General features: G+C 43.5%; 1 protein-coding gene across 1 annotated transcript in view; it reads right to left on the bottom strand.

The window, feature by feature from the left end:
* Susd1 (sushi domain containing 1) overlaps positions 1 to 12,113 on the bottom strand; it is a 119,774-nt gene that overhangs the window by 90,592 nt on the left and 17,069 nt on the right. Inside the window, exons 4-6 of the mRNA XM_026391149.2 lie at positions 10,514 to 10,669; positions 1,391 to 1,543; positions 231 to 410 (exon numbers count right to left, since the gene is read on the bottom strand). Coding sequence (XP_026246934.2) covers positions 231 to 410; positions 1,391 to 1,543; positions 10,514 to 10,669 — 489 coding nt within the window. The remainder of the gene's footprint in view (positions 1 to 230; positions 411 to 1,390; positions 1,544 to 10,513; positions 10,670 to 12,113) is intronic.

Below are 12,113 nucleotides of genomic sequence, written 5' to 3' on the forward strand. Positions count from 1 at the left end.
GAAAAGAAACATAACCTTCACAAATACAGAAAGCTAGAAGATAGAATTATCATCTGCACTTGACAAGACACTATTCCTAAAGTACCAAGAGAACCAACTGAAAACTTGCTAGTAACAAACAGGGACATACTGGACTTACTTTATTTACTAGCCCAAAGTAGAGTTGAGAGAGAAATATGAAACAATCTCAGAATGATATAACTGAAATCCTGGACCTTTTGAAAACTCACCTTGGCAATATAATTTTGGGGACTCCCACGTGCCCAGGGCTGTGCAGTTTGAAACTGTATGTTCTGGAACACTGAAAAATCCTTCTTTGCAACCATATCGGACCTGGCTGCCCAGCCTAGAGGTATAATTTCCTATGATGTAGCCATGTGGGACACCAGGAGGGGTGCCACAGTCTATTTCTGAAAACAAATTCATTACCATGTGAATGTAAAGTTTCAAAATTCACAATCTCACTCCACATTTACCCCATTCCTCACACATACCCCAATCCCTATTTTAGATACACTGATTTGACTTTTTTTTTGGTACTAGGGATTAAACACAGGGCTACTTAACCACTGAGCCACATCCCCAGTCATTTTTATTTTTTATTCTGAGACAGGGTCTCACTAAGTTGCTTAGGTCCTTGCTAGGTTGTGCTGAGGCTAGCTTTGAACTTTCGATCTTCCTGCCTCGGCCTCCTGAGTCACTGGGATCAGGGGCCTGTGCCACTGTGCTCAGCTTTTTCCATATGAGTTCTGGCTATGTTTCTAATGATTATCTTTATTCAATCTTCTGACCTTCTCTAGGTAATAGCATCTATACATGCACAAAGATGAAATAATCTAGAGATCAGTCCTCATTAATTTATACTAACTTAAAAAACACCTAGTCCAGGGCCAGGGTTGTGGCTCAGCAGTAGAGTGCTTACCTAGCACATGTGAGGCACTGGGTTTGATCCTCAGCACCACATAACAATAAGTAAAGACATTGTGTCCATCTACAACTTAAAAAAAAAAAAAATTGAACACCTAATCCCATGAAGTAAAAACTGAATTGCAAAATACCTTAAAATATATGTACCTTTATAATTTTCAACATCACTTTTGAGATGCTAGGTCTTTACCAGATTGGCTAGACCTACCCTCTAACATCACAACTGATGTCAAATATCTGTTAACTACTAAAATACCTCGTTTGCTAGTTTTAACTTTTTTAACACGGCCCCTTCTATGGTGATCAGACCTAGACTATCTGCTTTAATTCACAGGTTGTACAAAAGTACAAAGGAACAGATCATCTCCACCCACAGCCTCAACACAGACCTAGGAACATCAGCATGTGCGAGTCACACCACAGATCTCACCTCGAGGGCCTACACTCGTTGGCAGACACCCACCTGTGCATGCCGTGGCATCCGTGGCCGGGTGGAAAGGCTCAGGTCCATTCTTGGGCAAGTATCCATCCTTACAGTAGCATTCGAAGCTCCCGGGAGTGTTGACACATCGTCCTCCATGCCGGCACACGCCGGAAACTTCACACTCATTTATGTCTTCAGACCCACACCAGATACAGGAAAAAAGAAAAACAGAAAGAAAAAAAAAAGAGGGTGGGGCGGGACATTGTAACAGCTGTTTTCTCACTTTTTCCATCTGTCCTTACAAATGGACATGTGTTTGCAATTGTATCATGAACTTTCTGTTACTCCTTAAGAGTTCTTCTCATATAGTCTTCAAAAATAATAAAGCACTGGAAACATGTGAAGTGCTCAATAAATACTGTCAGTGTGTTTTGGAAATTAATAGAAACCAATGACCATCCCCAGTTCCCTAACACCCAATAAAAAGAACACGTTCAATTGCTATAAATAAAGATAGTCCTAACCTCATACTAACATGGAGCTCCAAATCTAAAACGATTTGCACAAGAGTGAAAAATGCTAGCAACTGACAAACAGCGTCTCAGTTCCTGAGTACGGGATGATGTGGCAGGTAGAAGTGGGTAATTAAGAAGGGGCTCACTAATTTTCCCCGGAGTAGAGGCCTTCAAATAAGCTTCAAGAAAAACAAGATATGCTCCTTGGAGTCTTCTCCATTTGACTGAAGATTGCTGTTTTGGATTGGATGTGAGGTATCCCCCAAAAGCTCACGTGTGGGGCAATGCAAGGAGGTTCAGAGAAGAAATGATTGGGTTATTTGACCCTTAACCCATTTGATGAATTAATCACCCGATTGGATTAGTTGAGTGGTAACTGAAGGTAGGTGGGGTAGCCAGAGGAAGTGGTTTCCTGGGGATGTGGCTGTGGGGTATATATTTGCATCCGGTGAGTAGAGTCTCTCTCTGCTTCCTGATCATGATGTGAGCTGCTTCCCTCTGCCACACTCTTCCACCGTGATGTTCAGCCTCACCTCAAGCCCTGAGGAATGGAGCCAGACTTCTATGGATTGAGACCTCTGAAACTGTGAGCCCCCAAATAAACACTTCTTCCACTAAAATAGTTCTTGTCAGGTCTTTCAGCAGTGGAAAAGCTGTCTAAAACAATTGCCAAAGACAGCAGGTACAAGGGTAAACATTGTATAGCATTTCAGAGGCTGGAGAAGAAACCTCTGTGGAGTAAGCAGAGTTTTTTCCCCCAGAACAGCTTAAAAACTTGAAGAATTCCACTGAGTGTGGTGGCACACCCCTATAATCCCAGCAAGTGTGGAGGCTGAGGCAGGAGGATTGCAAGTTTGAGGCCAGCCTTAGCAACTTAGTGAAATAATGTCTCAAAGTATAATAATAATAATTAATAATAATAATAATAATGGCCTGAGGATATCTCATTGCTCAAGTGTCCCTGGGTTTAACCCCCAGTACCAAAAAAAGAGAGAGAGAGAAGAAAAAAGAAAGGAAAGAAGAAAAAAAAAAAGTTCCCTGATTGAAATGACAATCTTCCTAGGACACCTACAAGAACCACAGGAGTGAGTGGTGGGCAGTGGACAGGAAACTTCATGAATAAAGAAAGTCTGGTTGCACCTAGGCTCTGGGATTTCAAAGACCTGTAACTTCAGAAGGACTGATATAAAATGGCCAATATTCTATTCTGCCAGGCAAGATCTTTTTTTTTATCCCCCCCCCCCACAAAATTACTAACACCATAATTTCATAAAGAAAGGACAGATTGGGGCTGGCATCCTGGCTCAGCAGTAGAGTGCTCACCTAGCACATGTGGGGTTCTAGGTTTGATCCTCAGTACCACATAAAAATGAATAAATAAAATAAAGGTATTGTGTCCAACTACAACTAAAAAAAAATTTTTTTAAATAAAGAGAGGACAGATTAGCACCTCAAAACAGAGAAGAAAACTACTTCAGAATCCTTATAAATTTGTTTAATGTAATCTTGTAAAAATTCACTCTAGTCTCTCTCTCTCTCTGGTCTTGGTCCAGTGCACACCTGTCAGTCACACTGATCCCTGTTTGGGAGCCAGCAGTTCACTCAGTTGCTGAAGGAGCCCACGCAAGCTACCTATTCTGATGAACCTCTCTGTTCCTTCACTGGAGCAAACTTTGGGAAAATCTGTGGAAGATGGTCTCTAAAGACCAACCATTCCTCCCCTTGCATGCTATATCTCAAGAATCTGATTCAATTTAAAAAAAAAAAAAAACAGTGGAATCAGTTCCCCCTTTTGTTAGGTTGGTCTCAAGACTTGCTTTGCCCAACAGAACAGAGCAGAAGTAACAGCAGACTGTCGGACCCAGCTCATAAGAAGCGTGGCGGTGGGGGCTGGGGCTGTAGCTCGGTGGTAGAGCACTTGCCTGGCATGTGTGAGGCACTGGGTTCCATCCTTAGCCCTACATAAAAATAGACAAAACAAAGAAGAAGCATGGCAGCCTCCCCTTTCCTTCGCTTGGAATTTGGTGGCCATTCTGTAAGGAAGTCCAAGCTATTGTGCTTGGGAGAAAGGCCACTCCAAGGGGCCCCCAAAAGGAGACACCATGTGAAGATAGAGGCCATGCGAAAGATAACTGAAGTGCCCTGGCCTCTGGTCAGCATGGAGGCCCTAGACATGCGGGCAAGGCCTGCTATTACGTGCTATTACCTGCAGCTCAGCCCAGCCACCGGCTAAATGTACCACAGCAGATGAAGCAGAACCACCCTGCCAGTCTGTGGGATGGGACAGCCCAGGTGCCGGTGGGCTGTGCAGCAATACATAACCAAGACCCCTTGACATATGAAGAGTCAGCCAAGTCCAAATAAGTGAGATTAAGAGAATAACACATCAATTTTAAAAGGGGACCTCTGAGAAGACAATTAAACTTAGAAACTAAGCAAAATATGAATGCTAAAAATAAAAACTCGGTGGAGGCATTGAATATAGGTTACTTGCCGATGGAAAAAAAAAATTGCAAATCCCAACTTGAGGAATTCTCCAAAAATAGATAGTAAAAAATTTTGTGAGACAGAAATAACAGAACAAACGCCAAACGTTATGGAGACGGATCCAAAATATTCAATATCCACTTAAGAGGAATTACCAAAGAGAAGGGAGTGGATATACAAAAACTAGTCTCAAAGGGGAAAAAACAAAAACAAAACTTCAGCTTATGCTTCAAATCCGAATAGACTTTTAAGGCAACAGGCATGTCATTCTCCTGAGGATGATATAAGGCATTAGCTGAAAAATAAAACTTGAGCGTGGCCAGCAGGCTACGGGCTGACCACACCTGCTGCCTCCCTTTGGGGCTCTCACCCCTACCTCCAGGATTGGGATCCCTTGGGACCACCCCTAATTTTTCCATACCCCAAGTGCAGGATTCCTACCCTCCTCTTTTCCCCACCATGAGGTAGAAAAGACAAAGATGTGGCAGCTAGGGAAGGTAGTCTTTGATAGAAATATACGAACCACTTCAACACCTCACTCTAACTCGCAGGCCACATACTGCCTGATCCAGTTCACAGGAAGTTTCCAGAACATGCAAAGCTATAGAGACAGAAAGTGAAGCTGTGATTGTCTAGGTCAGCAGGAAGTGGGAAGCAGAGAGACAAGGGGCATGGGGTTTCATTTGGGGGAGACAAAAATCTAAAATAGGTGGTAATGGTTGTGTAATTCTGTGAATATATTAACCACCACTGAATTGTTCACTTTCATTTTAAATGGGTATATTTTAGGGCATGCAAATTATATCTCAATGAAGCTGTTACTTAAAATGAAGGGGCTGTGGTGTAGCCCAGTGCTAGAACACTTGCCTGGCACATGTGAGGCCCCAGGTACAATCCCCATCATTGCAAAAATAAATTAAAAAAAAAAAAATTACAGCCGTTCCAAACCTCACAGAATAAGAGAAGAATATACCTTCTGAGAAAAAGGAATGGTAACCTATGAAGAGGAGACCCATTCTGACCTAGGACTTCTTGTCTGAAACACTAAATGCTGCATGGCAGTGGAGTAGTATTTATAGTTCTAAGGAAAGGGGAACGAAACATCATGCTCTATTTAAGAAAAGAAATGACATTTTAGAACATGAATGATCTCGAGAATTATACCACTGACTGACATTTCTTTTCTGAAAATAATTTTGAGAAAATACTCCAGCCGGTGAAACATCCGAAGAAATAAGGTCAAGTAAGGGGAGGGGCTGCTTAGAGATGCAGGGGTCATGAAAAAGCTGAATATCTTCTTCAGTTTTCTCCATATTCATCATTTGTTTAGGAAAATGGGTTTTGTAGATGGTTGGAGGAAAAATCTGAGTCCTTACAACCAATGGAGTCTTAGAAAAGAACCCTGTGAACATATTTCACCATATTCAAGAGAGACTTGGAAAGGAACCCAGAAAATTGATATCCTGAAGCTTGAGCAAGTAACAGAAGGCAAGAGTCAGATGTGGGAGACGTTAACCTGGAGCCAGCGCTCAGGCATTTCCTGCTCACTCCAAAGAGGAGCAGTGGTGTCTTGGTCTGGACCTCTGGTACTTAGAGGATGGAATTTTGCTTCAACCTCCTTTGATCCAGAATCTTTGGCCTCTCTTTCCTTCCTGGGAGCTGGAGCAGTATCACGGCCCCATGTCTAAAGCAGAGTCAGCAAGACTCTAGGGAGACGTCAAGGAGCCACACAGCTCTGGACAGGTGAAAGCAACACACTCCAGGGAATGTACTTGCCCTTGAATTTATATTTCCTTGCTTCCTCCTTCTTCCAGAGAAACAGAACACAACTCTTTAAGAATAAAATCCAAAAAGCCAGGTGCAAAAGTGCACTCCTGTAATCCCAGAGACTTGGGAGGCTGAGGCAGGAGGATCGCAAGGCTCGACAACTTAGCAAGGCCCTAAGCAATTTAGTGAGACCCTACTTCAACAAATAAAAAGGGCTGGGGATATGGCTCAATGGCAAAGCAACTCTGAGTTCAACCTCTAGTAGCAAGAAGAGGAAGAAGAAAAAGATCAGGGGAAGGGGGAGGAGAATAAGAGGGGAGGGGTGGAGAAGATCCAGCTAAACAAAGGAGTGGGAGGGAAGTTCCATTTGGATAAATCACTGGGAGAAACCTCAAGAAAGCTACAAGTTAACTGGGCAGTTCCCCAAAGAGAGCAAGCAGAGTCTCAGAGCCTCAGGGGCCTGCATGTTTGTGTCTGAGGCCACATCAGGCTGCTCCAGAACCCACAATGGCAAGAGCTGAAAAGCTTGAGGAGATGGCTCACGTGGGGAACAAGCCTCCTGCCCTGGGATCTCTAGCCTCATCTCCGAGGGGGTAGGACTAATGTCTAGGAATGACCTCACCACAGGCAAACCTACAGGATCCAGGCTTGGACAGGAGGTTCCGGGAACTGATGAATGGCAAACATGTGTTCCCTAAATTCTTTTCCTGCCTTTACCCCCCTTTCTTAGCCAGGGCTTAGTACTGCTACATTTCACCAGCAGCAATGGCATCAGGCCCTCATGCCCCAAGAGATGAACTTATGAAAAAGAAGGTTGCTCCTGTAATCCCAGCAGCTCGGGAGGCTGAAGCAAGAGGATCATGAGTTCAAAGCCAGCCTTAGCAAAATCAAGGCACTAAGCAACTCTAAATAAAATACAAAATAGGGCTGGGGATGCGGCTCAGTGATCCAGCGCCCCTGAGTTCAATCCCTGGTACCAAAAAAGAAAAAGAAAAAGAAGGTTGCTGCTGCCATCAGGTTGGGACGCATCCGCAGAATCTGGAGAATTCAGTGGCACATAGAAGCTAGTTTGTAGTTTGCAGGTTTTGCTGTAGAGCCTGGCCTCCCCAGAGTCCTATTGGTAGGGAGGTGACTGCCTTAGGCCTCGCCAGTCGTCAGTCAGTCTCCTTTCTCTAGCCCACCCCAGCACACCACCCTCACACAGAATTGCCACAGAGCTTCTTCCTGTGCCTCATGACAAAGCTCCATGATTCCCAGGAGGCATTCAGTTCTGGAGCCAGAACATCTTCCGGTTCTCCAGAACTGGCTGGAATTATCTCCTACTAGAACCCCTGCAACTCATTCCTTGTCTATTTTTGGTGGCTTCCCAGGAGGTCTACCCGCAACCAGCTCTTAAGCTTGACTGTCACTCTATGAATCACAACAAACATCTGGCAGCAGGATTCTTCAGAATCTAGGAACCAGGCAAACACCAGATAATGGCTAATTACCCCCCAAATTTGCTAAGCTCCACTAATGTTTCCCTGGCAAATGTGATTTTGAAAGAAACTCAGTACCAACAAGAAAGTCACCCATCAGATTTATAAAGGGCTAACCAGAGGCCTCCACCAGAAAGGCCATGGGAATGAGTGCCAACGATTACGGGGTTTCATTTTGGGATGATGAAAACACCTAGAATGAAATAGTAGTGATGGTAGCATAACTCAAAACCACTGAATTGTATACTTCAAAAGGGTGAATTTGGGGCTGGTGTTGTGGCTTAGTGGTAGAGCGCTTGTCTAGCAAGCGGGAGGCCCTAGGTTCGGTCCTCAGCACCACATAAAAACAAATAAAGGTATTATGTCCAACTACAACTAAAAAATAAATATTTTTTTTAAAAAGGGTGAATTGGGGCTGGGGGTGTGGCTCAAGCGGTAGCGCGCTCGCCTGGCATGCGTGCGGCCCGGGTTCGATCCTCAGCACCACATACAAAGAAAGATGTTGTGCCCGCCCATAACTAAAAAATAAATATTAAAAATTCTCTCTAAAAAAAAAAAAAGAAAAAAAGGGTGAATTTTGTGGAATGTGAAGTATATCCCAATTTCCCTAAAGGGGAAGATCACTAAATAATTGCAAAAAGTAGAACAAATAGCAGCAGATCCTGGATCAGGATTCGTTCTTTTGGCTGACACCTATTGGACCTTTGCAAAAAAAAAATATTTTCTTCTTCCTGCTCCTCTCTCTTTCCTTCTCACTCCCCTTCCCCCAAGTCCTCTTCTCCCTCCTCTTCTTCCTCTTCCTTCTTCCTAACTTTCAAAAGTTGACTAAAGCCCTTGGAACGATACTAATAAATAAACAGTTATAAAAGGTTTTCCCAGCAAACTCCCATAGCCTTGAAAACACAATTTCAGGTGTCACATCCTCCAGAACATTTCCCTTCCTCGTTGCCAAGATAAGTGTCCCCCCTGGATTCCAGTCATCACCTTTGCTTTCCTGTGACTAACACCTATGAGGGTAAAATTAGCTGTCTGCCTGTCACCTCTCACTGGCCCAGCCGAGTCAGGGAAGAAGTGCATGAGAAACGTGGGATGAGTGAACTGAATCCTAGAGCGTCATCTTATAAGGTTTCCATTAATCACTATCTTTTCTTGTTAACGTGCCTAATTTAATCTGTCAACACTGGACTTCTGCAACCATGTAGCTGGTAATTTGCTATCTGAAACCAAGAGGATATTATAATACGTTTACTCAGAATGCATTCATTCATAAATCAGCCAGATCCTCTGAGGGTTTCGCCTTGGTGCAGGTCAAGAGGGAGAATGGAGCAGAGCATCAGAAGCTGGCAGGAGGGAATCAAAGCATGCCCCCCCGCCTTTCTTTTCCCTGAAAACCTTGAAGTAACTCGGAGCTTTTCAGCAGTCACAAAGTCTTTGCGATCCATCTCAGGACCAGGAGTACTTTTCTGCCTCTCCTTCTCAAGGCCATTCAAAGATTTTCTTAGAAAGTCAGAGAGCCAGGGAACACAACGAAAAGATTCTCATCTAGGAAGGAGATCCTCATCAGACACAAAATTTGCCTTGATTTTGGACTTCCCAGCCTCCAGAACCATGAGAAGGTTGAATTCATGTTGCAAGAAACTGGAAGAGTTCCGCCCAAACCTAGGAGCTGCATGACAAGAGGCTGGCGGTCCCTGAGCGATGTGTCCTCATCATGGGGCGTGTTCACAGAGGGTCAGGGAGAAGCAGCTTAATGTGGACCCTGGGGCAAGTGAAAAATCAAGATGTCCCCTGCACCAGCTGTGTTCCCTGTCACTTCCTGATGCCTGAATGACAGTAACATTCTTTCTTCACAGCTTATTCATCAGTGAGCTGAAAATAATGCATGGTACATGCCACATATGAAATAAAAAGACAGCAAAATGATGAAAATAAATTAATACTCGTCAAGTACAATGCAAACTTATTTCCCAGCGCTTCTTTATTTAATATGTACCTCCCCTCATGAACTATATGTTCCTTAACTTAGGATCTGTGTCTTTCTGGTATTTTACTATATCCCAGGACCAGGCACAAATATTTTTATTCATGAATTGGAATATAGGTGGGTTTTCTTTGTTTTAATAAAAATTTTAAAAGAAAGCTAAAGAGCTATATTATTATAACATGCTGTGAATAGAGATCAGACAATAGAAGAGCTACTGAACTTTTTGGAGTTTTTTTTTTTTTCACCTTTACATTGCAACCAACAGATGGCCAAAAATTTGACCAATAAAGCTATTGTGATTCCAAAAGTTGCACACCTCTCGCTCTCAGCTTGTTCCTACAGCAGGCCAGCCCACCTCACAGGGACAATGTTCTGACCCGCTGTGAACTCACAGCTCAGTCCATCCCCATGTCCTTAGCAGATGGTACGCTCAGAGCCGGTGAGTGCCAGAGCCACCCCAAGGACACCCCATTTGTAGTTATAAGAATTTGCAGCTGGCACAGCTCTCAGAGGGTCCCCCCTCAGGGTTCATGAGAAAAGTGTTCCAACACACAGAACCAGAAAAATAATATGACAATAACTCCCACAGACCACCTGTCACCATCAAAAATTCAGGAGATTTTCCAGATTCTGCAACTTAAAGTATCTTACAGGCATCATAACACTACATACTTCATAATAACATCACTGGACACTTCAGCATGCATCTCCCTAAATAAGAATTTTATTATCCTATCTACCCCCACACCATTAACCCACCTCACAAAATTAACATTGATTCTCTCATAATCACTAACACTTAGTCCATCGTTACTCATAAAGGACAATCCCTCCCTTAAGTCACACTGAGTCTGGGATGGTCCTCGGCCCCTCCACAGCCCACATGCTGTTCTGCCTCACCAGGTGGCCAACAGCGCAGCCCCCTGAGTACCTGTGCAGAAGGTGCCATCATTGGGAATGAAGGTCTCGTTGTTGTTGGTGGCTCGATAGCCTTCCAGACAAACGCAGTAGAAGCCTCCCAGGGTGTTATAGCAAGACGTGTGTTTCCCACAGACCACCGGGGCTCCAAACTGGCACTCATCTTTATCTGTTGATACATGGAAACAACACACAGAAAGGCCACCGTCCACACAGCGTTCAGTAGCCCAGACTGTCTCTCTACAAACCCGGGGGTAGCTGTGCTGTGACAAGGCTCACTGATCTGTTTCACACCTCTTCTCCTTTCATATGCTTCCCGGAGCAGAGGACCCAGGACTCTCTTGGTGGTGAGGCAGGTGTATCCAAAAACCAGCAGAGAAACCCCAAAGCCCAACTGGGCATCCATCTTATAAGAAGATTGGGAGAAGGGGACTCTTTTGAAACTTTTTCATACTTAAAAAAATCAAATCAAATCAAGGGCTGAAGATGTAGTAAGGGGTAGAGCATGTGATTAGCATGCACATGTGCTTAGCATGCGGGGTTCAACTCTCAGCATGATAATAACAACAAGATTATCGCTGTTGGTGTCGTTATGTCATCAGCTTGGGGAAACAAACCCAGCAGAATCCCATTTTTTTTCAGCTCAGCCATTCTCTTGGTTTTTCATGAAAGCCACAGGAGAAAAATATTATATCCAATGATTGAAGTGGAAATTTTTTAACATCTGAGCTGTCAGGAAACACAATGGTATCAGCACTGAAACCTCATCCCGGAACAGGGCTAAGATTATGTCAGGAACAGCTCATACTAAGAGGGACTGTGAGTAACGTCAGTGAGGAGGGGCTGGAATGTGGATGCCTGTGAGGTCGCAGATGCCTGCCCTGTGAGTTTTTCATTAAACAATTTAAAATTGAAAGAATAAAATGAAAGTAAATCTCCATCCCACCTCTGTCCTCTCGCCCAGGGGTCAGCAAACTTTATCGCAATCTCTATTACATCTACTCACCCATGCTTGTAGAGCTCCGAAGCAGATATAAAAAATAGATAAACTAATAAGCAATGCTGTGTTCCAATAAAATTCTATTTACAAAAACAAGCAACAGGTCAGATGTGGCTTGTGGGCCATAGTTTGCCAACTCTGCTCCAGCCTCTATTTTCAAAGCGAACTCCTGGAACCAATTTCTTGTGTTCCTTTTAGAGCTGTTCCGTCCAGCTAGGTTTTCATTTGTTTGTTTGTTTGGAGGGGGGAGCTCATCAACTTGAACATAAACTAGTAGTTTGGCTTTTTGTTCTTTAGTGTTTGATTTCACTATGGGTTCTCTTGAATCTGTTTCATAATCTCTCACAACTTGCACTCAATTCTTACTAACTCAAAAATGCCCTCCAAGAGATCTGGGTTCTTTAACTTTTTCTTGTGTTACCATTTTAAAATTTAATGAAATCTGGAACACAATTAACAGGTGAAACTAGGGGTAGTAAAATTAGAGATGTTTGGCCCAAGGATCAAAAAGGTACACAGTGCTTTCAGATAAAAGTCCAGCTGTTCATAAAACAGGAGATTCTTGTCCTGTGTCACTGTTTCGGTGACACTGGATTGGTAAAGGATTCCAGAA

This window comes from Urocitellus parryii, chromosome 4, assembly GCF_045843805.1.
Source record: "Urocitellus parryii isolate mUroPar1 chromosome 4, mUroPar1.hap1, whole genome shotgun sequence".
NCBI classification, from domain to species: domain Eukaryota; kingdom Metazoa; phylum Chordata; class Mammalia; order Rodentia; family Sciuridae; genus Urocitellus; species Urocitellus parryii.